At 43.2% G+C, this 27,169-nt stretch overlaps 1 protein-coding gene across 2 annotated transcripts in view; it reads right to left on the reverse strand.

Moving 5' to 3' along the window:
- Positions 1-7,879: 7,879 nt before the first annotated feature.
- The window catches only part of C2H8orf76 (chromosome 2 C8orf76 homolog), a 70,033-nt gene continuing 50,743 nt past the window's right edge, over positions 7,880-27,169 (reverse strand). For both annotated transcript variants that reach the window (XM_029591971.1, XM_029591970.1), the window contains 2 exons: positions 13,170-13,302; positions 7,880-8,755 (listed from right to left, as the gene is read on the reverse strand). In XM_029591971.1, the coding sequence (XP_029447831.1) occupies positions 8,537-8,755; positions 13,170-13,302 (352 nt within the window). In that variant the 3' untranslated portion in view covers positions 7,880-8,536. The remainder of the gene's footprint in view (positions 8,756-13,169; positions 13,303-27,169) is intronic.

The following is a 27,169-nucleotide window of genomic DNA, read 5'->3' on the forward strand; positions in this document are numbered from 1 at the left end:
AGTTAATGATATCTGCTAAAGATTTTGAAATAATGTTTGGGATGGAGAGAAGAAGATTGGAGGGTATTGCGTCCAACGGGTGTGATGAAGGTTTTAGCTTCTTGAGGATGTTTTCGATTTCCAGCGAAGACGAGGTCTCGAAAGAATTTAGAATGGAGCTTCGATTAGGCGTTGTAATGCTAGAGGGGTGGGTTATCAGTTAGGAGGTGGAGAGAGGCTTTATGAGGTTAGCTATCTTTTTCTCAAAAAAGATGGCCAGCTCTGTGGCTTTGTTGAACGCTTGATCATCTGGAATGGTAGGGGGAGAAGGTTTTGTGAGAGATGAGACATAGGAGAATAAGGCTTTAGAGTCAAAAATGAAATGGTGGATTTTTTTGGAGAAGAAATCTTTCTTGGCTCTGAGTGTGGCATTCCTATAGGCATTGAGAAGGGATTTATAGTTTGATAGAGTTGAGGTGGATGGGTTCTTGTGCCATCTGTGCTCTTTGCTGCGTAGATCTTGCTTGAGGGCTTTTAGTTCCGGAGTGAATCATGGTTTCCTATTGTCTTGGGGTGGGTGAAGTGATTTTGTGATGGTTGGGCAAGATTGTTCTGCAACATTGCTTGTGATCCTGAACCAGGAGGTAGTGGCTGAGTGAGCGTCCATCAGATCGAATTGATCTAGATCTTTTGAAAGCAGCTTACTAAGGTGGTCTATAGATCAGGGTTTCCTGAACTGAATTGTGGTTTTAGGGAAGACAGGCATGGGGTGATCTTTGATTTGTAGCTCTGAGGAAATGATCTGATGATCTGACCAAGGGCCTGAAACGCAGGTTGGACCGGTAGCAGATGTAATGCCTTCATTTATGAAAATAAGGTCCAATGTGTGGCCAGCTTTGTGCGTGGGACTGTTGACGATTTGTCTGAGGCCCAAGTGGCTGAGTGCAGTGAGTAGGATTTCACAATTGGGGGATTGTGGTGAAGCGTCCATGTGTAGATTAAAATCTCCCAACAGGATAGCTGGTTTATCCATGTTAAAATGTTTAGCAATAAATTCAATCAATGGAGAGGGGTTCGAGTCCAGATTTCCTGGGGGTATGTAGACCAGGCCGAGTTGGAGATGATCAGATTTGAAAAGGGCTAATTCAAGGTTGTTTGTTATGGAAGATAGTTGCAAAGCGAGGCCTAGCCCCTTTTTTGCAGCTAGCAGTAGACTTCCTCCTCTTTTTTTAGGTCTAGGGATTGAGTGGATATCGTTTAGAGGATTGGGGAGCTGATTCAATAATACTGTGTCCGTTGGTTTCAACCACGTTTCTGTGATTGCGCAAATGTCTGGTTTAGAGTCTATCAGATGGTCATTTAGTAGGCGAGTTTTTTTAGTGATAGACTGAGCATTGAAAAAGGTTAGTGTAAAGAGAGTGAGACCGAGCATTTGAGAGACTGGAGAGATCATGATTGGGATTAGTCTTTGTTGTCGTAGGCCTAGCACCCGAGGTCTGTTGGTCCTGTGATTGAAGATTATGAGTATAATGAAAGAGCACATCTTGGGGAAGGGTTGAAGATATGTGAGATGTGAGAAGTCAATATGTTTGAAGAAGAGATGTAAACAATCAAAATGCTTGAGGAAGAGGACGGCAGGCGGGGTGGGGTGGAATGGGCCCGCAAGGTCCGGCGTCTGTGTGGAATTCTTGGGTGTACACTTTCAGTCATGCTTGTTGATGTCGCAGATAGCAATATTTGTAGAGACTGACAGTGGATATTTGTTAGGGAAGATCGAGAGTTGGGGTCCTAGCGATGGAGAGAGAGCTTGAGGGCAGGATGGGACTGTCGAGTTCTGATAATATAGTTGCCAGGATGGATCGAAGTGGGCTTAGAGTTGAACTGGAGTGGAGGTGCAGGAGGATCTAGATTTCTCCTTGGTTGGTGGCAGGTTGGGAGCGGTCGAGAATGAGGTCACTGGGCGGCACTCCGGTGCTGCACGAAGGGGTGCTTCTTCGGCGCACGACGCTCGGCGCCTAGGTGGGGTTGAAGATTAAAAAAAATTTTTTTTTTTGCAGCCCTGCCGGTCCTCTTCTGATTAGCTGCCCTGCCGCCGGACATGCAGGACTCAGGCCTAGATGAGGAGGAGCCTGGAGGCCCGCCGTCACAGTCGGTAAGCGCGCCGACCTGCAATTCCCCCCTCCCCCTGCCAGTGAACCCCGCTATCACCCGGGAGGATTTCTGCAGCTGGTTCAGGGAAATAAAAGATGGTATGGGGTCCCTAAAAGAAGAAATCAGGGCAATAGCAGGGGAAATGAGGCGCGAGTGTGCGGCATTGGGAGAGCATGTTGACAGCCTGGAAACACAATTCAGTGAAGAAGAGGCCGCAGTAACAACAGCGCAGCAAGGCATTGCTCACATCCAAAAAGATACTGCTGACCAACAAGCATGGCTAGAAGACCTGGAAATCAGGTCCAGGAGGGTGAATCTCAGAATTAGAGGAGTCCCTGAAGGGGAAGATTACCTGGACTGTGAAAAAGATATGTCTTCTCATTCTTGCTGCTTCTAGGGACACTGAAGATGTACAGCTTCCAAATATTAAACTCGAGAGGGCACACAAACCTAGAGGCAATACTCCGAGGGATATATTAGTGTGCTTTCATGAATATGCGCTGAAAGAAAGGAACATGTGCGCCGCACGCCATATTCAGGATTTTCAGTGGCATGGGGTGAAAATAGAACTCTTTCAAGATCTATCCGCCATTACGATTCGGAAGAGATGGGAGTTCAAAGAAATTCTACAAATTTTGAGAGAACATAATCACCGATATAAATGGCTATTCCCATTTGGGCTTCAATTCACGATCCAGGGTATGACAAATAAAGTGAAGTCTGTAGCAGAAGCAGCAGTTCTTCTCTGCACAGCAGGACTTCTGAAATCCGGAGACAAAACCGATGGCGTGTTACCCTCTCATCCTACTGGAGAAAAATCTCAGCGGTGGCAACGAGTTCAACATGGAGGCAAGCGCCTCAGAAGACACTCGGGAGGATCATCTCTAGCTGGGGACTGTAATACTTGAAGGGCCGTGAGTCCTCTGCTGGATTATTTTACCTTCTCGGAGAATCTCATCTCATCACTGTTGGAATCCATTCTGCCAGCTTCTCAGCGTTCTGTAGGTCCTGTTGGCTATAGCGGTTTACCAAGTTTATCTCATTTAGACTTTCTAAAAGGACTTTTAAGTGTTTGCTATCTTTACAGCAGATCTTGGCTACTGGTGGCCGGGGATGATGCGACTTTCGGGGCACTATGTGTGATATCAGTCCCATGCTCCGGCAACAGGGTGTCGGGGAGGGGGGAGCTTGGGAGGGGGATAGGTGTGGGGTGGGGGGTTTGCAAGCAGGGATCCATTTTCAATGTTGAAGGGTGAATGTTGGTCTGCCTGGTTGAGTAATGGCAGGATAGATACTCAGTTGCTATCCTGGCAGGAGGCCACCTGCAGTTGGGCTACATGTCTGAGGTTTTCCTCAGCCTGGGTGGGAAAAAGGTTAGCACTCGGGTCTCTAGCAAACAATGGGGAACCTTAAAATATGCTCCTGGAACGTAAAGGGGTTGAATTCCGGCTTTAAAAGGAAATGTTTATTACGAGATGCGATTAGGGACAAAGTAGATATCCTCTTTTGTCAAGAGATGCATTTGAAGGGGAGATATGAAAAATTAATGGTATCCAACCATTTTCCCACCCAGTACTTCTCTGCAGCTACTAAAGATAAGTATGGGGGGGGGGATCCTTTTTTCAAAATCTCTTACTATTAATGTATTGTCAGTCTTGTGTGATGTTACAGGGCGGTAACTTATTCTCTAATTTATGTTGGGTAACTCTTTATACACTTTGGTTAATGTCTATGTACCAAATACTGGTCAAGGGCAGTTTCTAGGGCAACTGTCGGCTACCATGAAGCAATGGGTGGAAGGGACACTTATCATAGGGGGGACATTAATTTGTCTAGGTATCCCTTCTTAGATTCTAGTGGTGACGGTGGAGGCTGCACTGGCTCTCATAGAAAAGAGTTGAAGGCCTTTATGTGGGAGTTGATAAAACAAGGAGGAAGGCAATCTAGGAAAGCTATGTGGGCAACACAAACAATAGACGCCAAGTAATGTCCATTGAAGTTCTTTATTAGGAGACTGCTCAAACAATATTAAAACGCCCGACTCAGGCCGAGTTTCGCCCCTTCAGGGGCTGCCTCAGGGGCTGTGTAAGAAATGTCTTATTTGAGTATGGAAATTGTCTTGCGCCAGTTGAATAGGAGACGAGCGCATCGGTCGGCACTTTGTCCTGATTTACACGCCCACTATCCTGTGTGACAGCAGACTCGGCAAGGTTCACAGCACATTGTAAATTACTATATCAAAGATAATATCGCTCAACAGATGATCGGTTATGCTGGTGTCAAGGCCCAGCTTTTTGGAAATATAACTGGCACAAGAATTTCCATACACAAATAAGACATTTCTTACACAGCCCCTGAGGCAGCCCAACTCGGCCTGAGTCGGGCGTTTTAATATTGTTTGAGCAGTCTCCTAATAAAGAACTTCAACGGACATTACTTGGCGTCTATCGTTTGTGTTGCCCACACGGCTTTATGTGGGAGTGGAATCTTATAGATGTCTGGAGATTACTCCACCCCACGGAATGGAACTACACCTTTTATTCCAAGGCTCACCAAACGTATTCCCAGATTGACTTCTTTTTAGTGGACAAAGTTCTGATTAATAAGGTGCATGGAGTGGGGATAGCCGCTATATGGCTCTGCTTAAGGGCTTGAGGATGCAAACAGGAGAGAAGTATTGGAGACTCATTGAGAGTCTACTTAATGATCAGGATTACTGTGCGATCTTGGAAAAAGAGATGGCCCAATATTTGTTAGAGAATAATACGGGGGAGGTATCAGCTATCACGGTTTGGGAATGTTTTAAGGCTGTAGCAAGGGGGAAGTTAATTGCGAGAGCTTCCTTTTTGAGAAAAGAAGAGAATTCTCGGAGGGTGGCGTTGCTTCAACAGATTGGCAAGATTGAATTTAAACATAAAAGAGGCCCTGACCCATAGCTCAGTTCTCAACTGGACCAATTACATAGGGAATTGCGTGAACTGTCCCTGAAGGATATTGCCTTTCAGTTGGATAAGGCTAAACAAGAGTTTTTTGAAGGGGATAATAAGGCAGGCAGATTGTTAGCTCAGAAACTAAAGGTTAGAGCAGCCCACAATCAAATTTTAAAAATCTGCAGTCCACAGGGGGAGGTGATCACAGATAACGAAGGGATTAGATTCCAATTCACGCAGTTCTACCAACAGCTATATGCGGGAAGGGTGGATATTACCCAAACAGCCATTCAAGACTACTTAAAAGACATTTCCCTTCCACGACTAGAAGAATCTCACCAGGAAGGTCTTAATATTGAAATCACTGAGCAGGAAGTTAATTAGGTTATACAGAGTCTGAAATTGGGAAAGGCACCTGGAATCGATAGCTTTTCCGCTGGATTCTATAAGAAACTCCGGACAGTAGTTGTGCCACCCCTGGTGGAAGCATTTAATAGCTTATTGGAGACGGGTAGCTTTATACATCAGGCCAATAAAGCCGGCATTACCATCCTGGCTAAGCTGGGTAGAGATAACACGATCCTACAGATCAATCTCGCTTATCAACCTCGACCTGAAGCTTTTAGCAAAAGGTTTGGCTAGGCGTTTAAGTCGGGTGGCAACACAACTGATTCACCCGGATCAAACGGGTTTCGTCCCTGGGCGGTTAGCTGCGGATAAAGTTAGGAGGGTGATAGATCTTATCTGGTACGCTCACTCGTCTCAGATTCCTATGCTCCTGCTAACAGTAGACGCAGAAAAAGCATTCGACCTTGTCCACTGGGATTATTTGTTTTCAGTCCTAGAATCTATGGGATTGGGTGGGAACTTTCTCAAATGGATTAAAAGGTTATATGATCACCCCAGTGCCTGTATTAAAGTAAATGAGGGTTATTCCAAATCATTTGGCATCGAGCGGGGCACCAGACAGGGCTGTCCTGTCACCAATCCTCTTCGCTCTCTATCTGGAACCTCTCGCTATAAAGATCAGGGAGAATAAGGAGATTCAGCGACTCTGAGTTGGAGACCAGGAGTATACGCTCACTATGTTTGCAGACGACATTTTATTTACCATAGCACAACCCCTAGTTTCATTACAACCATTGATTGATGAGTTTAAGAACTTTAGCACAGTATCCGGTTACAAAATGAATATAGACAAATCCGAAATGTTGAATGTCACCCTTTCTATCAGTTGAGACAAGTAACAATGACATATCCATTTAAACTAGTTCATACTGCCTTAAAATACCTTGGAGTGAAATTGAGCTCTAATCTGGATGAGCTATATGGGATTAATTATGAGGGCATTTGGGGTAAAATTTTGAAGGATCTCCAGATATGGGCCGAATTTCGACCATTAAAATGAATGTTCTCCCTAGGCTGGGATATTTATTCCAGACCCTCCCAATCGAGGTCCCTGTGAAAGGCGTTACGTATTTGGCAGAGGAAACTCTTCCAATTTTATCTGGAAAAGACGGCCTCCTCGCATTAAATGCTCACTCATGTACCTTCCAAAGACAGGGGAGGTCTTGGAGTGCCATGTCTTCAATGGTACTATGTCGCTTCCCAATTATGCCCTGTAATTGATTGGCATGCTACAAGCTGTGGTAAATGGTGGATTCAACTGGAAAAGGAGTTACTGTCTGGGACAGCTCTGGCATCTCAAGTATGGTTAATGGGCACAGCCAGGCAGCCGTTGTTAAAGAGTATTCCCACCATAGTGCTCACTTTGCAAATCTGGGATCTCTGGAAACCTAAATTGGTGGGCGACAGGCAATATTATTTGAGTACGCCAATATTCCATAACCCAGCCTTTTCTCCGGGAATGTCCAAGTCTAGAGCGGCACGATGGGAGGTGAGTGGATGTTATAGATTTGGGCATATTTGGCAAAGGGGTCAGTTCTTAGAGTTTTCAGATCTTATGCAGAAATATCATCTACCACTCTCTCACCATTTCTTTTATTGCCAGATACGGTCTTATGTTTCCCAGAAACTAGTGCAAGTAGATTTGGGTAAGGGTCAAACCTTGTTTGAAGGTTTTTGTGACTATTCGGATAAGATTTAAAAAACTATATCTCGGATCTACACCCTACTGAATGGGGAAATCCGGGATCTACCACTACATATCAGGAATTGGGAAGAAGCCCTTCAGGTAGTTCTGACACCTGCACAACTGAAGAAATGTTTCCTTTCCATTATGCAATGTTCCATCTCAGCATCCTTGATAGAACATAGCTATAAGATGCTCTACAGGTGGTATATCACGCCAACTAAATTACATCGATTTTCAAACAGGTTGTCTATGTATTGTTGGAGAGCATGTGGAGGTAAAGGGACATATCTTCATATGTGGTGGAAGTGCCCCAAACTGGATTCCTATTGGGATGGGGTAATACAGTTGATATCAGAGGTGACAGGGGTCTGGGTTCCCAAGGAGCCAACATTCTTTTTTCTTAATATCTCATTAACACCAGCAAAATGCCCACATGGTTACCTTATATCTGAAATTCTCCTGGCAGCCTGAATGGAAATAGCTTATCACTGGAAACAGTCGGAACCACCACTTATTCGACTGGTGCATCAAAGAATAACCAAAATTTGTTATTTAAATAAACTTACCGCTGTTCGACACAATAAGCTATTACAATTTTTTGCTCAATGGCAACCCTGGGAAGATTGGCAATCCCAACATGGAGATGTAACGTAGGCTATGAGTAAGGGTTGGGGTGGGGGGGAGGGGAGGTTGGAGGGGGTATGCCAATAAATAACAAAAACTGTTTTGGTATTGAAATTGTGAAACTTTTATTGTACAATATAACACTTCACTTTCACTTCATGTTGGCTATTTGCCTTGCTGTTTATCTATGTATGGCGGCTTCTTGGTGTCCGCTAGTTTACATACATACTGATGTGTTATTGTAATATGATACCTTAAAATTATAAATTTAAAAAAATATATATTTCTGCAAATAACCAGAGACTAACGGAAACACATAGGAAGGATTCAATAGACAACAACGTTTATATGCACGAGGGGCTGGATACAGTCAGTCAGATTCTGGTTTCACTGCTAAGAATATCTGAAACTTGAGGCGACAGAGTGAATGCACTGTGCTTGTGGGACAACAGATATAATAGGAGTGGTTTTTCTCCGTTAAATATCCTAAGATGCTCCCGACTGGCTGAAGATAATGCTAAAGGCGTCATGGCCTGACAGAACACAGCAATCAAGAATGATCTGTGCGATCTTCAACGCGATGACGCAGGCCTCCAGTCCTGTCATGCCTTTGATCTGGCTAGCACCAAGCTGAACTCACACGTCCATTTTGAAGTGGCAGAGACTTGCGGTTTCACGTCTCACTTGTGCGCCAAACCTTCAATTTGAGGTTTTGCCACGTTTATAAGTCAGATTTCATGAAGCAAAGCATTTGTCCTCAATCTGGCTGCCAGTTTGCTCGAGATTCTAGTGCTTGTCTATGACCTACAGAATTTGTAAAGTGGAAGAAGCCATCTAATGTTTTTCTGAACCATTTGTCAGTGAATTCTGCGTCCGATGCAATCATAGATGCTGCCAGTGCAGTACCTCCTCCACATTTCCCCTCCACCTGGACCTCCTCTTTCATTCTTTCTGGGGTAAGGTCCTCCCCCATGATCTAAAAGAGATGAAAAAACACAGTGCTCAAATCAAATAACCCGCAAGGTAAAGGTGGAAAATAAAGTTTGCTCTAACAAATATAAACCAAAGAAAAAATGAAAAACTAGGGAAGAGTAAAGGTAGGGGTCCTTCGTTTTCACTTTAAACCAATTTTTACCCATAAATTAACAGATTTTTTCCAAATGGGAGAGTCTGTTTGATCTGATATTCACCCTAATTGTAGGCCGATTAAGAGGTTGCTCCAGAGTTGCACATGCAGCACTTAAAGGCCTCCAGCCACTGCTGGCCAAAGCGCCTGCTGCGTTTCCTCACCAGTGAAAGCTCTCATCCTCCAGTACCGCCCATGCCGGGCTTCAAGCCCCGCCTTCTCACCCCACAAGCAGCCAAAGTACCAGCTGTCTGGAGCCGGCAATGCATTTAAAGCAGGCCCTGTCCACCAGAAGCACTTCCCGATCCTGGACACGAGAAGTGCAGTGCTGCAGAGCACCAGAGGAAGCACGCTGCTGAAGGAGAGGAGACGCCTGCGGCGACCACCAGTCAGGATGAAAGCTGTTGGGAGTGTGTGTGTGTGGTGGTGGGGGTGGGGGAGGGGGAAGAGGGACAGGTGGGTAGGAGAATCTGCTTAATATTTCATTGTTCTGGCTTCTGTCCACCAAAATAAACTCAGATATTTACTCAGGAAAAATAATGAATCATTTTTTTCCCAATGTCGCTTGTTTTTGTTCTTGTCATAATAAACCCAGATACATTCCTGGAAAAAATAAAGAACAATAAAAACCGAAAATGAAGGTCCATAGGTAAAGGTTATTGTAGGGGACTGCAGATTAATTGACAAGGTGTGAAGACCCTGTATTCCATTCCTCCAAGACCTGCTCTTTCCTGACTCTTCTGTCTTACTTAACCACGGCCCTGAGGTTGAATAAGAAACAGCTGGAAGTCTAAGTCACAACTGGCCCTTTCTCTAGCTCAGCCCTCTTTCCGTCCATAGCTCCCATCTCAGTCAGCTCTCGGGTACAGGGAGGGTCATGAACCGCGCAAGGCCTCATGACCTCCTGGGGATCTTGCACAGGGGAGAAAAGCCAATCTTTTCGAGACCCCCTGGGGTTTTCTCTTCACTTTGGGCTCTTCTGCACACCAGTTAGTCACACCAAAAAAAAAGTCTTTACTGAAAGTGATAGCAGGAAAAAAACAAAATCCAACTTACGTACACCAGAGAATAGTGCACTAAAGCAAACAAAGTCCAAAAGCCCAAACTTCTAGCTCAGTCTCTTTCACAACCCCCTGCCCACCCTAGGCCCTCCCAGAACCTTCTGGCTGATGATGATCTTCTCCATTCCTCTTCACTTAGATGGCCTGATCAGCCAATACTCTGCGGATTTTCCCAGGCAGACCATTCTCCTGGTACCCACATCCAGGACTCTGCATTATCCCCTTCTCTCTTGGGTTTCCTCAGAGTCTAACACAATCTCAGCAACTCCCAAACTCCTTCTCCTCTGGACTCCTTCTTCTTGACTCCTACAGAATTTCCCCGAAAATAAGAAACTAATTTTTGCTCTAAAAGATGTCTTATTTTTCCATGAACAGCAATCTACATCTATTCTTGAACAAAAAAAAAAAAATCAACATTTATTAAAATATAGTCATGTCATCATATTCTGGAACATCATCATAACTCTCCAACCCTGACCCTTCACCAAGAAAAGCAGACACCCCCAAAAGAATTGCACTCAAAAGAGCCCATGAGACCCAAAACAATAAGGATTAGCAAGTGCTGGGCTCTCACACACAGATCGGTATTCCTGTTGGCATCACTCCCGTCACAGGTGTGCTGTCAAGTCCCTTGGTGTTCCAGCTGCTCTCTTCCGTGTTCCACTGCAGCCAAGTGTAGCAGTTGGCTCCCCCTGGTGACCGGAAGCAGCCACAACGCTCTAATATAATGGGCTCGGGAGTAGAGTGACGCCAGAGGGACTGCCCGATCTGTGTGTGAGAGCCCGGCACTTGCTATAATCCTTATTGTTTTGGGTCTCGTGGGGGTCTATTGAGTGCGATTCTTTTGGGGGTGTCTGTTTTCCTTGGTGAAGGATCTATCTGTCTTGCTGCATTCTATTGCTAATTGATTTTACTTTTTTACATATAAAGCTGCCTGGACACTATTTAAATTGACTTTTTTTTATGAACTGTAACTAGGGCTTATATTTCGAGCATCCTCAAAAATCCTGAAAAATCATGCTAGGGCTTATATTCTGGGTAGGTCTTATTTTCGGGGAAAAACGGTAGGTACTTCCCCCTTCTCTTCAGATCTCTGTGAAGAGAAAAGGCCCTCCACAACAAGACGCACCAGCTCTTTCAGCCCTGTGCTAAGGCTGATTCTCAACTCGAGGTCTCTCAGTCCCTCTAACTGCAACACACGGTTGCAGATGTTTTATACACACTTATAAGCCCTCCCAATGGGGAGTGGTACATTACATTAACACACCTCACTATACCGACTTCACACACACGGAAAGAGTCCAGATGGAGCCCTCTGACTCACGGTGCTGGCAAGCTGAACTATTGAGGCCACTGCTGCCATTCCTTATAGGGGCAACCACTGCTAGTAAGGGACACAATTAGGCACTCAGTGTGAACTAGGTCTCCCCCTCTGAAAGAAATGGAACGAAACTCTGCATGCTCTAAATAGCTGGAAGAAAAGCATGATGCCCTATCAGGATGCACTCCATTTTAAAACAGTTTCTCACCCATCTCCTTTTTTTTTTTTTTTTTTTTTTTACTGCTTCCTCATTAGTACCTACCAGTTCTTAGTTTTTGTTGTTTTCTATGAGGCTGATGTAAAAATGTCCGCTAAGGTTAGCACCTCTTTTACTACTGCTTTAATGCACTTTTTTGTGAAAGAAAACCTTTCATAAAAAAAAATGCGTGATAAAAGTTGTAAGAGAGTAAACTAATTTTAGCGCACTTTTCATGCTAATGCACAATGACTACATTAGCTGTTACTACCTAATGTAGAGAAGTGAACTAAAAAGTAGGATTACTTTTTTAAATACCTTTTTAATGCAAAATTTTTACTTCAGGATATGAGGTGAAATAAAGTTTTAAATTCCACTTCCTTATATTGGAAGTGGAAGTTATAAAAAAAAAAAATCACTTACCCACAGACCTGGGATCCCCAAGTTTTTGAGTCCTGGACTGAGAACCCTTGTTGTCCAGGGCCCTGTGAGGCCTGTAAATAGGACACTTGGGCCTGGAAGCCCTGATACCATCCCTCCCAGGTTCCCCAATCTCAGAGCTCAGAATACCACCCCCAGCCCTGGGAATCCTGTGGTGGTTTGTTCCAGGCCTGGTGTCCTCTTACCAGGTTCTCAGCCCTGGGAGCACTAAACCAAAACCCTAGGCCAGGGGGCCTCTGACTCAAGAACCCCGAGCTAGAGAATGCCTGGGACCACTAGCCTATAAACCTTAGTCAAACCTTTCCATTTTAGCCTCCCCCCACCATAACTTCGTCCCCTACTCTCCCATCATGTGCAGCCTCTGATTAATTTTTTTCACCTACAGTGGTTTGAAACAGGATGCTGGGATTGATGGACCCTTGGTCTGACCCAGCATGGCAATATCTTATGTTCTTATAGGCATGAGTAAAGTTTAACTTCCACCTCTAACCACTCAAGTTAAAAACAGTAATAAAGTTAGTGTGCTTTTTAACTTTTCAATCAATTTTAGCACACTTTGTTCAGCACACTTTTACTACCAAGGAATTTGCATATAATTAGCTTATTGCATCATAGTAAAGGTTATTTAGCACAGTAATTAAAAGAAAAGTGCGCTAAAGGGGCAATGCTGTGAACTGCTGTGTGAAGGGACATGGGTTTGAATCCCAGTTCAGGTCTTCTGCTCTGGAGGTCGGCCAGGGTTGAGTATGCTGCAGAGGAAGCATTCACAGCCTCTGGGGGAGAGGGAGCTGTAGTCCTCATGCAGTGGCGACATCTAGTGGCCGGTTTCAGGGCCCATGATGGCAGCTGGTACCCAGCTGTGAACAAAAGTATGCTGAAAGAGGATATAAAATAAGAGAGACATCCCCATGCTGTTAAGAATGAAGGCTCATGGTGCAAATCCCACCCCTGGTTCTGATTGAGCTGGAAGTACAAAGGAGCAGGAGGAAACTGCAGGGTCAAAATAAAAAAAAAAGAAAAAAACCAAAAGGTAAAAGGAGCAAGATTATAAATGGAGGAAGAGGGAACGTACTTATTGAAATGTACATTTCAATACATCACGAAGTAAGAAAGGCTGCACATGCAACTCTTTTTGAGATTCTTCAAAATTAAATCGGGCACATTAGCAGCAAGTTAAAAGGTTTATCCTTCCTAAGTGAACCAACCTTCAAACTAAAGTACCACATAAACCCCCCTGGCACTCACCTCAGTAATCAAGCCCAACATGTCTTCCTGCAAAGCAAAACCTTTTAACTTTTCTTCAATTTCCTGCTGGGTTTTTATATTATTCTCCAAAACGAATGACGCTTGTTGGGATTGCATCAGCTGCAGCAGGAGCCTAGGAAGAGAAAAACATACAGCTGCAAATGTTCTGCAGATAGGTGGCTGAATGTCATCTTGAATAAATGCTAAAATACTGAAAAGAACAATATTCAGGGCTCAACATTCCTAGGAGCGCAGGTGCCCTGCAGTGCACGATATAGTAAGCATGATGGAGGGACGAGGGAGAGGAGATGGATTTTATCAAGGACAGTGCACATGACAGGGCAGTGAAGTTTATGACTCTGCTGACTCCAGAGAGGCAGACAGGTGACGTCAGTTCCCGCTCTCGCTGCAATAAATTATATACTCAAAGAAAAAGTGTGCTTTTACATACAAAAATGTGCTGGACTAAAAGGCAAGAGCAAAATAGCTTTCTTCAAATAAAATACTAATGCAAACAGGAGGGAGAAATGACTTAATGAGATGCTCACAAGGAAAAGCATGAAGTGAGGGAAGGCTGTCCAAGGAGGTTTGCAGCACAGTAGAGGTAAAAGGCACCTGCCCACCCGACAGTCTGAGCAGGCCCTCTGCAGCTGCATGCAAAGTGAAGATCTTCAGGTTTCCTCCACGGCAACCAATTCCAGTAAGCAGAATCCTTTACTCATCATTTTATTTATTTATTTTATTTATTTATGAACTTTTATTTACCGACATTCGTGAAGCACATCATGCCGGTTTACAGTGAACAGAAAGGAGGAAAATTACAATAAAACAAGGGAGGGGGAAAAAGGCGAGAAGAGGGAGGGGGATGGGGAGAGGGAGGAGACAGGGAGGAGATGGGAAAGGCAGTAAAGATTGAGAAAAAACCAAATAGAGTAACTATATACAGTTGAATATATGTACAGTTACAAACAACTTATGTGGTACTAAAATGGTACTATAAAAGACTGGAAATATTTTATCAATTCAATGGTTGTTCTCTTAAATATAAAGTATTTAGGGGGTGGCAGGGAGGGGTGTAGAAGGGCAGTGGAGGAATTGGACAGATAGGGAGGGGCAAATGGGGATCATCATTACCAAAAAAGCTTCCCCAAGCTACCACTACTCAACCTGGAATTAAACGTGGACGTACATGGGAAGCATTTTATCATTAGCCTCCTTTCATAAGAAGTAGATGGGGTAACTGAACTATTTCTGCTAGAATTAAATTATTTTTAAGAACATAAGAACATAAGAAAATGCCATACTAGGTCAGGCCAAGGGTCCATCAAGCCCAGCATCCTGTTTCCAACAGTGGCCAATCCAGGCCATAAGAACCTGGCAAGTACCCAAAAACTAAGTCTATTCCATGTAACCATTGCTAATGGCAGTGGCTATTCTCTAAGTGAACTTAATAGCAGGTAATGGACTTCTCCTCCAAGAACTTATCCAATCCTTTTTTAAACACAGCTATACTAACTGCACGAACCACATTCTCTGGCAACAAATTCCAGAGTTTAATTGTGCGTTGAGTAAAAAAGAACTTTCTCCGATTAGTTTTAAATGTGCCCCATGCTAACTTCATGGAGTGCCCCCTAGTCTTTCTACTATCCGAAAGAGTAAATAACCGATTCACATCTACCCGTTCTAGACCTCTCATGATTTTAAACACCTCTATCATATCCCCCCTCAGTCGTCTCTTCTCCAAGCTGAAAAGTCCTAACCTCTTTAGTATTTCCTCATAGGGGAGTTGTTCCATTCCCCTTATCATTTTGGTAGCCCTTCTCTGTACCTTCTCCAATCGCAATTATATCTTTTTTGAGATGCGGCGACCAGAATTGTACACAGTATTCAAGGTGCGGTCTCACCATGGAGCGACACAGAGGCATTATGACATTTTCCGTTTTATTCATCATTCCTTTTCTAATAATTCCCAACATTCTGTTTGCTTTTTTGACTGCCGCAGCACACTGCACCGACGATTTCAATGTGTTATCCACTATGACACCTAGATCTCTTTCTTGGGTTGTAGCACCTAATATGGAACCCAACATTGTGTAATTATAGCATGGGTTATTTTTCCCTATATGCATCACCTTGCACTTATCCACATTAAATTTCATCTGCCATTTGGATGCCCAATTTTCCAGTCTCACAAGGTCTTCCTGCAATTTATCACAATCTGCTTGTGATTTAACTACTCTGAACAATTTTGTGTCATCTGCAAATTTGATTATCTCACTCGTCATATTTCTTTCCAGATCATTTATAAATATATTGAACAGTAAGGGTCCCAATACAGATCCCTGAGGCACTCCACTGTCCACTCCCTTCCACTGAGAAAATTGCCCATTCAATCCTACTCTCTGTTTTCTGTCTTTTAGCCAGTTTGCAATCCACGAAAGGACATCGCCACCTATCCCATGACTTTTTACTTTTCCTAGAAGCCTCTCATGAGGAACTTTGTCAAACGCCTTCTGAAAATCCAAGTATACTATATCTACCAGTTCACCTTTATCCACATGTTTATTAACTCCTTCAAAAAAGTGAAGCAGATTTGTGAGGCAAGACTTGCCCTGGGTAAAGCCATGCTGACTTTGTTCCATTAAACCATGTCTTTCTATATGTTCTGTGATTTTGATGTTTAGAACACCTTCCACTATTTTTCCTGGCACTGAAGTCAGGCTAACCGGTCTGTAGTTTCCCGGATCGCCCCTGGAGCCCTTTTTAAATATTGGGGTTACATTTGCTATCCTCCAGTCTTCAGGTACAATGGATGATTTTAATGATAAGTTACAAATTTTTACTAATTTGTGCATAAGGGCAACATACTCGATCACATTAGGTTTTCACACATGCAATTTGAATGTTCATTGGAATGGTAAAGTAATGTGGCTGGTGACAAGTTAATTTGACATATTGGCCTATACATACCGTGATAAAAGGGATTACTTACAGTAAAATGGAATGGTTAGGTAACAAAATATTTCATTTTGTATTTATTGCAGCTCTCCAAAAATGCTTTAACCCAGGTTTTTTAAAGCTGAAAGTTGAATCTTTTACCTCACTTTCAGCCTTTTAACAGAAGGTAGCAGGTTTTTAAGGGCTTTTCTGTGTTCTCTTTCATTCACTGTACTTTCTATCCTGACAAGTGCTCCAATCCATCCTCATCGGATACTTTCACCACCATGATTAGAACATGGATGGTAGTTAAAATATATTATTTACATTGGTTTTTGTGAATTGTGTTTATTTGAAATGCTTTATTGGCTATTATTTTTATTTTGTTTGTATTTATAATATTACCTTTTTGGTATTGTTCTTTGCTTTGAGCTCTATTTGATATTAAAGCAAATAAGAAATGTTTTTAAATAAAATAAACACAAGATAAAGTGATCCAAGGAAACTGATCCAGTTCTTACCTTCCTGCACTGTGCATTTTAAAATAAGTATCATCATTACTACTACTATTTATCATTTCTAATGCACTACTAGACAGACAAGGCGCTGTACAGATATACACAAGAGACAATCCCTGCTCCATGGAGCATAACAATCTAGTTAAGACAAACATACATGATACACACAAGTCTGTGGAAAGTATTTATTGTGAAATACTCAGGATTTCACAGCAACTTCAAAAAGGTAAGTTTTTAAACTGGATTTGAATACAGCCAGAGAGCACGATAACTCAGGAAGTCTATTCCAGGCAGAAAGCAAGAGGGTGAGAATGTGAAGTTGGGAGATAGCGGTGGAAGAGAAGAGGACAGATAAAAGCAACCTGCAGATGAACAAGTTCACAAGGAAGAGTGTAAGGATAGAGAAGAGAAGATGGGTACTGAGGAGCTGCAGAGTGAATGCATTTATAGATGAGTAACAGAAGTTTGAACTGTATGCAAAAGCAGACAGGGAGCCAGGGTAGTGCTTTGAGAAGAGGAGTTACATGGTTATAGCAATGTTGAAGATAGGTAAATTGTGCAGCTGTATTTTGTACAGATTGCAGCGGAGAAAGACAGTTCAGCAGGAGGCCCACAAAGAGCAAGTTGCAGTAATCTAAATAGGAAATGTTGAGAGTGGATAAGCGTTTTGGTAGCATATTCAGAAAGGGAGAGATTTTAGCGGTTACAGAGGAATAACAGACTGTATAGCAGAGATTTGAATGTGCACAGAGAGAGAGAGAGGCTTCAACGATGACCTCAAGGTTACAGGAGGATGAGAGTGCCATCGGGTATGGGAGGGAAACATGAAGTTCCATCTTGGCCATGTTAAGTTTAAGGTGGTGGCAGAAGAAGATGAAATATGGGGCTGCATTTGTGGTGAAATTTCTGGTTTAGAGAGGTAGATCTAGGAGTCATCAGTATAAAAATGGAACATTAGAACATAAGACTTGCATTAAGCTCAGTATCATATTTCCAACTGTGGCCAAGCCTCACAGGTATCTTTCGTATATTCCCTAATATTCTTCTTCTTTTACTTCTCAAGACCTTTCCTTAAATATTCTTCTTCTTTCATTTTTCAAAATATTCCCGGGAATATACAAAAGAAATAGAGGAGGAAGTTAAAGTCTTAGATGATAATTGATAATTTTATATGAAAATAAGTAGTGCAATATGTATTGTAATTATGTATGAATGATAATGATATATGTTATATGATATGTATTTTGATACAATAGATTTATGATATGTTAACTTTTTAAGAACATTTTGTTATAAATACATTTTGAAGAAAATAAATACAGGTTATACGGTATGTGGTTACTTATATGTTTATAATACCTGAGATTAACCTTTATGTGATTATGAATAAAAGACAAGAGAGAACCACATCGGTCTCTATCAATGAAGTGCTTTGAAGATCACTCTATCTCCAAGTTTTACCAAGATCTGGCTACCAGGAGCAAGAGAGGACATGGATACAGGAGATCTTTCCCCAAATGAAGGGAGGTATCTATTGCTAGGATTTCCTTCTCATCTTTTCCTGGGCCAGAAAACTAGATGTTCCCAGTTCATATCTGCAGGGATCAGAGAGCTCTGGTGCACAGGTGCTGGACTACCTCTCCCTTCTCCACCTGCCCTTTAGCTAATGTTTTAGATTAGTCTCTTTGGCTGCTGACTACAGTCAATGACATGGGTCAGGAGATGGGGGACAACAGAGCAGGCCTCAAAAACTAGCTGCAGAGGATCAGAGCACAGAGTTTGTTTAAATGCCGGCCCATGCCTGTACACCATCCCCTCGAGTGCCATTGCTGCCTGCTTTCTAGGGAGGCCTAACCCATTGGCTATGTGCACACAGGGAGCCAGCAAGTCCTCCCCTTGAGCCCAGCCACTATCGAGGAGGAGGAGGAAGAAGAGGGAAGTTGCCAGACGCGTGCTGCTGCCAGTCTGGACACAGCTGCAGTGTGAGTAGCATTTCTTTTCCATGCCACTGCAACTAAGGGCTGTTGGGGAAAGAATATGGTGCATGGTGCTGGGCAGCAAGAAAGAGGCCCAGGTTCCAATGCAGGGCAAACTGGTGCTGGGGAGGTGGAGAGAGAGGTGTTCAGGCCAGAACTGTCAGCAACAGATATCAGTTTATTTGGTACCTCCTGATCCTCTAGGGTCCAGAGTCTGACTCAGATTGTCTACCAGGACATTTTCTTTCCTCATAGGTAGGTGACAATTATGGTTAAACCATGAGGGGCTACCTAGTTCCACAACCTGATGGCTTCCTAGCACAGGAGGCTAGTGCCCATATCTTCCTGCTTTTTCAAACATGACTACCCAATTGTCTGACTGTATAAACACTGTTTTTCACAACTTGCTTACCTGTAAATCAGGTTCTCCGTAGACAGTGGAATAAATCAGACACACTAGTGGGCAATATCTGATGGTATCAACATGGACCCAGCTCGCGCAGATTTTTCAGAACATGCATGGAAGTTCCTGCACTGCCACTGCCCACCAACCCTCTCAGTCTATTTCAAAGCTTATGAGTTCGCAATCCAGAATGATTATGGCTGTCTGATTTATCCTGTCTTCGGAAAACCCCTGTTACAGTTAAATAGATCACTTTCTCCATCAACAAGCAGGATGAAATCAGCCTCACCTTGGGGAATTCCAAGATGAGGATTGTCTTGCTATTATGGTAATGAGGGACAATCTGGAGTTTATATGGTATAGGGAGAGGTGACTTCTAACTGGAACGATTCTTAAGGACCACTTATCCTAAAGCACTGTCCCCTTGCGACATCTCATCCAGCCAATAGATCTCCCATTTCTGTTATTGTTTAATTCTGTCCTATCTTCCGACATCCATGTTATTACTCTCCCTGTTTTAATGTAACTTCTCATTTCTACTTATACGTTAATTGGTTTCCCCATGTTTTAATGTAAACCGGTACGATAAGACCTGGTCTTGAGTGTCGGTATAGTAAAAGAAGTTAAATAAATAGTCACATGTGAAAGTATGAACAGATAATCACATTCCCATTTACACATGTCTGCATGGGGACTTTGCAGATATTTGCCACTGATGTCACTTTGGCTCTCAAAATGTTATACCTTCACTGATCCAGCTAACTGCATATCTGCAAGGTTAAAGTAGCATAAAATGCAACCAGTTGGATAATGTCTTTTTGCTTACTACAGCTCAATGTTTATAAAGGTTAAACAAAATGAACATCTGAGCAGACTGACAAAGAGGTTGTGAACTCTTTATGTAACAGCACAGGGCCTTCTTGCAATCCAATGCGCCCCCTGGTGACCATGTGATCTTGGAAAACCATAGGCAGTTCTATTCATCAATTCATGTGAAAAACTGATACTACTTTCCTTAAGAATCTAAGATGTTCTGAGCACCACTCTATGGTGGAAAAACTTTAGATACAGTTTGTATGATACGAATGCTTGAAGCACATTCACTCTATGGGTTGAAGAGATCATTAGGAATAGAACATTCAAAGATACAAGCTTCAGTTCTCTTGAATACATTAGTTCAAAAGGTAGCTTCATAAGTTGAGTTAGAACCAAATTCAAGTGGTATGCAGACACCTTTTCACTGGAAAAGTGGTAAGGTTTAAAGTGGACAGATGCAATAAATATTGAATGAGACTTTTCGGTTCACACATGAATACATTTATCTTGATCTTAGAGTATCATATGAATCTATAGGATCTTCTTGAGGTTATTAGCATGTCTTCCAAATCCTTTGGCAGTCAAACAGACGAGACTAAGGAGAGTTCAACATCCACATTATGAGGGCTAGTGAAGACTTCCTTTTCATGGATAATTGCTTTTCTGTAGCTGAGGAAAGTGTTGAGGGCTGAACAATGAACTTTTATGGAATCTACTGTTTCCTTGACTTTTTAGCAAAAGAGATTCTTCTCACCTGTGCACAGGTGTCTGCAAGGTAATCATGGATGTCCGCTCTGAGACCACACCATCCTCCAGGCTCTAGAGGCTACTGCAGATGTTCTAAAAGCAGCATCAAAAGCTTCATAAACTGAGCTTACCAGCTATTTTCCACATTGGTCAGTTGGTCTGCATACTGACTTTTTTCTTCTCGTGGCAGCCTATTAGACATGGAATTAGGCATTTGCATGCACTCATATACACTGCACCAATTATAAGTGGTGCATCGCTATCCTACAGCTAAGCATGGTGCCTTGAAAAACCTTTCTACCCATGTGGTCTAAGGTCTTGTGATCCTTACACGGTGATGTGTTCAAATGGTCCCTTGATTTTTCGGCTTTCTTTAGAGCCGACTCTACTACAACAGTGATCTGGTAGCTGTGCTTTATTGAATCCAGGACCCTATATTTTAAATCTAGCTTCGCAGGAGATAGGATTCTGCCACATTCTACGGATGGCATTGCTACTGACTCCTTTCGAGAGTCAATTAAATGGAGAAGTCCAAACATTTTATTTTGGGTCTTCTTCCTTCTGAGGAGTAAGAGGGAGTACTTTGGCCATTTTCTGGAAAAATTTAGGATACGGCGCATCCTCCAATAGAGAGGTGCTCCTGGGGAGGATCAATGAAGAGTCTGAAGGGATCCCGGTTGACGCTACCCTCTCTGACCGTTGTGAAGTAGTTTCCCATGAGCAATATGAATAAGGTACCAAAAATTAAATTAAAAAATAAAGTAGACTATAAATAAAGTTATACAAAAAAGGGAGGGGAAGGATAGGAGGGGTGAAGAAAGGGAAGAAGGAGGGAGGGGAAAGAGTAGGAGGGCTGGGAAGGGGAAAGTGGGGAGGAAGGGGGGAATAAACAAACTTTATCTTGTAAGCCTCTAAGTGCAATAAAACAAGAGAAGGCAAAATGAAAGCACATTTGACTGATCATTTACACCTCTAACATCTCTTTATATTTCTCCTAATTTAAGGAAAAAATGGCTACAAAAAACTAACATTATATACTGTACCTAAACTAGAAAGGAGAAATCAAAAACAAACAAAAAAAGAAACAAAAAACTTTGAGGATAAACCCATATACGCAGCTAATTGGACGCACACGCGCAGGCACATGTATTTTATATCGTGCGTGCACAATAGATAAAATACATGTAAATCCTCCCAACATGTTCGCGTATCAAAAAACATATGGCATGTATTTTAAACATAGCTGCATACGTTTCAACTTATCTAGCTAAGGGGTGACAAATATCTGGCTAAGTAGAGCTGTTTAAGACTTATTCAGCTAAGTAAGATAGCCAGGTGAGTAAAAGAAATGCGCTACATAGGCGGATAAGTAATATAGATAGACGGATAATTAGGGGTACATTTTAAAACACAGCACATGCGTGTAGCTTATAAAATCCGGGGTCGGCGCACACAAGGGGGTGCACATTTGTGCAACTTGCGCGCGCCGAGCCCTGCGTGCGCTGCCCGTTCTCTCCGAGGCCGCTCCGAAATCGGAGAGGCCTCGGAGGGAACTTTCCTTCTACCCCCCCCACACCTTCCCCTCCCTAACCCACCCCCCTGGCCCTATCTAAACCTTCCCCCTACCTTTGTTGTTGAAGTTACGCCGGACTCTGCGCACGCCAACAGGCTGCTGGCGTGCCTTCACCCGACCCGGGGGCTGGTTCGGAGGCCTCGACCATGCCCCCAGGCTGGCACTACGCCCCCGGGGGCGACACGCCCCCCGGAACGCCCCGAAATTTGCGACGCCCACCCGACACGTCCCCTTTGCGAAGCCCCGGGACTTACGCGCGTCCCGGGGCTTGCACGCGCCGCCGAGTCTATGCAAAATAGGCTCAGCGCGCGCAGTAGGGTTTTAAAAGGATTACATACCTTATGTGCGTAACCCTTTTAAAATTCGGCCCTCTGAGTTTGAAGACTTATCTATCTGACGAAGGGGACAGTGTCCTCGAACGCTCATGCTTCAATAAATTGGTTAGTCTATAAGGTGCTACGAGACTCCTGTCATATCCAGCTATCTTACATAAGTAAGCTTGATTCCGAACATTAGAGATGAGATTGTTCAACTCCTTCTGCTCCGTTGCTCAAGGCAATGTGCTGCGCTGCTTGGCAGGTGCGGGCCAAGCAATTGCCGCTGTTTTTAATATGTATGCCCTGGAAGAGAGGAGGTACAGGGGAGACATGCACAGTAGGACTTAGGGGACACAATATGACAATCCAGGGGGAATGACTCAGAACCAATTTCAGGAAATATTTCTTCATGGAAAGGGTGGAAGATGCCTGGAACAGGTGGTAAAGATGAAAACCGTAAATGAATTAAAAAAGGCATGGAGGTGGAATGAAGAAAAGAGGACTTGGGGGTAACCTGCAAGGAGTGGCAGCTACTACCCCTAACAGAAGGCATAGGGACTATTACCCTTAACCAATTAGCCTTGACGCAACTGCAACATTGCTCTCTGCTTTGATAGGGGTGAGGGTGAAGGGAGGAATTGGATTCAGATGACATCCAAAGCTTGCCCTGATAATTACAGTCCGGGGGACCAATACAGAGGCATTAGGGAAAAAGCACAGGACTGCTTCTATAGCGAAGTCCAAAAGCAAACAGCATAAGAACATGCCATACTGGGTCAGACCAAGGGTCCATCAAGCCCAGGATCCTGTTTCCAACAATGGCCAATCCAGGCCATAAGAACCTGGCAAGTACCCAAACATTAAATAGATCCCATGCTACTGAAGCCAGTAATAGCAGTGGCTATTCCCAAAGACAACTGCTATTAATCAAGTTAATGGACTTCTCCTCCATGAAATTCTCCAAACCTACACTAACTGCACTAACCACATCCTCTGGCAACAAATTCCAGAGTTTAATTGTGCATTGAGTAAAAAATAATTTTCTCCGATTAGTTTTAAATGTGCTACTTGCTAACTTCACGGAGTGCCCCATGTCCTTCTATTATCTGAAAGAGTAAATAACCGATTCACATTTACCAGTTATCTGAATTATCAAGAAAGCTGCTCACCCTGAAAAAATGTTGCTAGCAATAATTTTGTCATGGGTTTGACAACTGCTTGGTTTTGAATGTTAATATTACTACCCTTAACATAAGGCTTAGGGGTAACCTGCACAGAGCAGCAGTTACTACCGTAAGAAACTTGTTGGGCAGACTGGATGGATCAGATGGTCTTTTTCTGCAGTCAATACTGTTACTAATTTTCAGATAGGTGTCCATTCTTTTGTGTGTTCCTTTTTGGAGTCACTTTTGTCATTTCCGCTGCCTTGATCCTTGCTTTTTTGCTGTCTGATCTTAGGAGGAATCATAAGTCATAGGAAAAGCAGAACTAAACAGAAGAAAATTCAACAAATTTAGCAATATTTTCTGACAGAGATCTTGAATTACCACTCGTGTAATTGACCAAAAATGCAATGTATCAATCTTAAGGCATTTTTTTTAAAAATGCAGTCACATGGGCAGGTTCTATGGAATAAAATTATTAGTTTGTGAAAAGAATACATGTGCAAAGGCTTCCCCAAGAGAGAGAGGTTTCACGAATGGGACTGCTGCTTGCTGGCCTCTGCCCATGCAGCGTCTGCTGAGAAAATGTGGCAAAGTTTAGAAGAAAATGTCTTGGGATGGACGTGGACCCTTCAAGTTGGCTGCCCTGAACAGGCATGCTGACGTTTTTAAAATTGCTGCTGCCTCCATGCTGACTTTCACAAAATGGCCACCCTTTAAGCACCCAACGTTCCAAAAACCGCCAACGCTCATGACTTTCAGTAACCTCTGCGACCCCCTTATGCCGCTGAACTCCTAAAGATGGCTGCCCAGGAAAATGCTGATCTCACATTTTCAACATGTGGGAAATGTTCCTGTTGCAGCCAAGCCATGACTGGCTCCCATTGGACTGATCCACAAACAGGATTGCAGATTATCCACAAACATAATGTGAATTGCAACACTGATTTTGTAATTTATGTACTACAGTGTCCTTGCAATAAAATTTACATAGGACGTACACGACGCAAGATTCGCATTAGATTAGTTGAACATTGTAGTAGGATCAATAACCAGGACATCAAAGCACCTATAGTTCAACACAGCTTGGCTCACACACATACATTTGATGAATATAAATGGGCCATTCTGGAACATATTCCCCATCATTGGAGAGGAGGCGATAGAACATCCCAGCTTAACTTCAAGGAAAATCGTTGGATCTTTCTATTACGCTCCACTGAACCACTGGGGCTAAACGAAAGAATAGAATGGTTTTCTCTAGTTTAACAATCCTTCATGGGTGCTTTCTCAGTTTTTTCAGATTATGTGTCAATGGTCTTTAAATTCCAGTACTGCATTCCTTTTGACTTATGAATCAAGTACGTCATTTTTGAGCATGGCCAACTTCTTAAACCCTATCATCCTGTTGTTTAGAAGACAATTAGGTTTATGAAGTTCCCTCCGCATTTATGGGATTCCCTACCCGTGGTGCTTTATATTTTGAATGCATTTCACAATTCTCCTTTTTCAAAATGGCCGCCGCATGACGTCACTGCCCAAATATGGATTTCAGCTGGGCTAGTTTTCCCCACACACGTCACTCACCTAATATGGTCATCACCAAATTTGGAATCTCAAACGTCATTTCCTGCCTCATCAACTTCAGTCGATAGGTCCCCTTTAAAACCGGCGTTTTCGCCCGCGGATCGCTGTCATCCCAGCGGCAAGAATCACGGCAAGGCTGCTCACTTTTGGGGCACGTAAGTTTTTCACTTGGGCATCGCATTGACGACATTCAAAGACTTTTTAATTCACTAAAGATGTTTTATCCTATACGCATAAGTTTATCCATAAGGGAGGTTTCCCTGCACCCCAATTGCGTTGTCTTTCATGTTTTTTAGCGATCTCAGCCAGTGTTATTCACCGCTATTTGACTGACCATAACCATCATCTCACAGTAAGTTTGTGGTTTTGCTTCCAAATCTCAGCCATTTGTTATATTAATAGCCTTTTGGCATTTTTTCAGAACTCTTACATTGTATTTCCACACAGAATTGGGAGCGAGCACTTCAGGACGTAAGATATCATTTACCTAACTGGTGGAAAGCGGTGTGCAGACATTAGTAGTGTTTACACAATGTTTGCATCCTAATACTTACAGCAACCTATGATTATTCAAGCCCAGAGTTGCAAGGGCTTGACAATATAAGCCATTATTCTACTGCGGCTACGTATGACGGTTGCAATGTAAGTGTTTTCCATAGAGTTCCATACATAGCTGGATTATTTTGCATTTTGACACGATCTCACAAAGATGGCTGCTCAGGATAAATGCCCATCTCAGCAAGATGGCCGCCTGGGAAAATTGACAACCACACAAAGATGGACGCCACCCCATCACACGTGCGCTGCCCTGGCTCTTAGACTACAGCATGCGCCCAGAACACAAGACACTGCTGCCTGCATGCTGCTCTGTTCAGGTGACCTATGTCGTGATACTTAAGTTGTGAATGCCACCCTCCTGCTCTGTTTCGGCTTATTTACATTTATCATTAAAAAATTTTTGTTTGTGGGTTTTTGTTTTTTTTAATATTCTCAGTAAGCCTGCAGAAAGCCAATACCGGGACACCCGCATGACATAAGGACCGAGCAAAGCTTGCCACTCAAAGGACTCACCAACATGCGCTGGGAACTCTGCTCCTAAAATCCAGTGCCCACTGAAACGGTAACATCCTCCCTACCCGGGTCATTTTCACCAGACACAAATATTAATATTTGCTGTATATAATTTGAATTTAAAAAAATGGATCTGCCAGGGCCCACGTAGCTGTGCAGGCAATGAAATGGCCGCCTAGTCTGGGAGGACGGTCTTTCCAGCACATGCCCCTGTGCGTGCTGACACTGACTCCGCTGTGGAGGCTGCAAACTGACTCTGCTGACACAGCTCCCAACCACCACTGCCTTCACACAGGAGTCTTCAGATGCAGAAGAGTGTGAGCTACTGCTGGCAGAGCACACCCAAGGGACTACGGCTGCCGAAAACTGCCGAGGAGAGGAAGAGGTGGAGGGGTGGGATGACCACCACTTAAATGGTCATGATGTCGGCCCTGTCCCCAGCCTTGACCCCTTCTTCCTCCTGCAAGGCTATTTGTCTGTCACCCTAGACTCTCCCGTCCTACCCCCCCCCCCCTTTTCTTAATCCCCCCTGTGCCTGAGTACAGGTAGTTGAGAAAGGGTGTGGGAGGCGCTGCCTGGGTTGTGGCCTTGCTTGCCTTACTTGGGGTGGCTGCGGCACCTTAATCGTCTCAATTTCAGAAACTAATAGGTAGCCTTCTTCTTTAAAACTCCTATTGTACTCACTTAGAAAATGTAGCAACTTATTACAGTCAGTTTATAGTTTATAGTAGTAAAAAAAACAAAACTTCCATTGTTTGGTAGTGAGAGCTATAGAGAAGCTTGAATGTAAAAAGAATAGAATTTTACACAACTTGATGAGAGATGGAAAGGTAGCTTTGCAGACATTGAAAGAAAAGAAATAAAACCTGCAAAGGTGGGGCAATTGTTATTT

The sequence above is a fragment of the Rhinatrema bivittatum genome, chromosome 2 (genome assembly GCF_901001135.1).
Source record: "Rhinatrema bivittatum chromosome 2, aRhiBiv1.1, whole genome shotgun sequence".
Classification (NCBI taxonomy): domain Eukaryota; kingdom Metazoa; phylum Chordata; class Amphibia; order Gymnophiona; family Rhinatrematidae; genus Rhinatrema; species Rhinatrema bivittatum.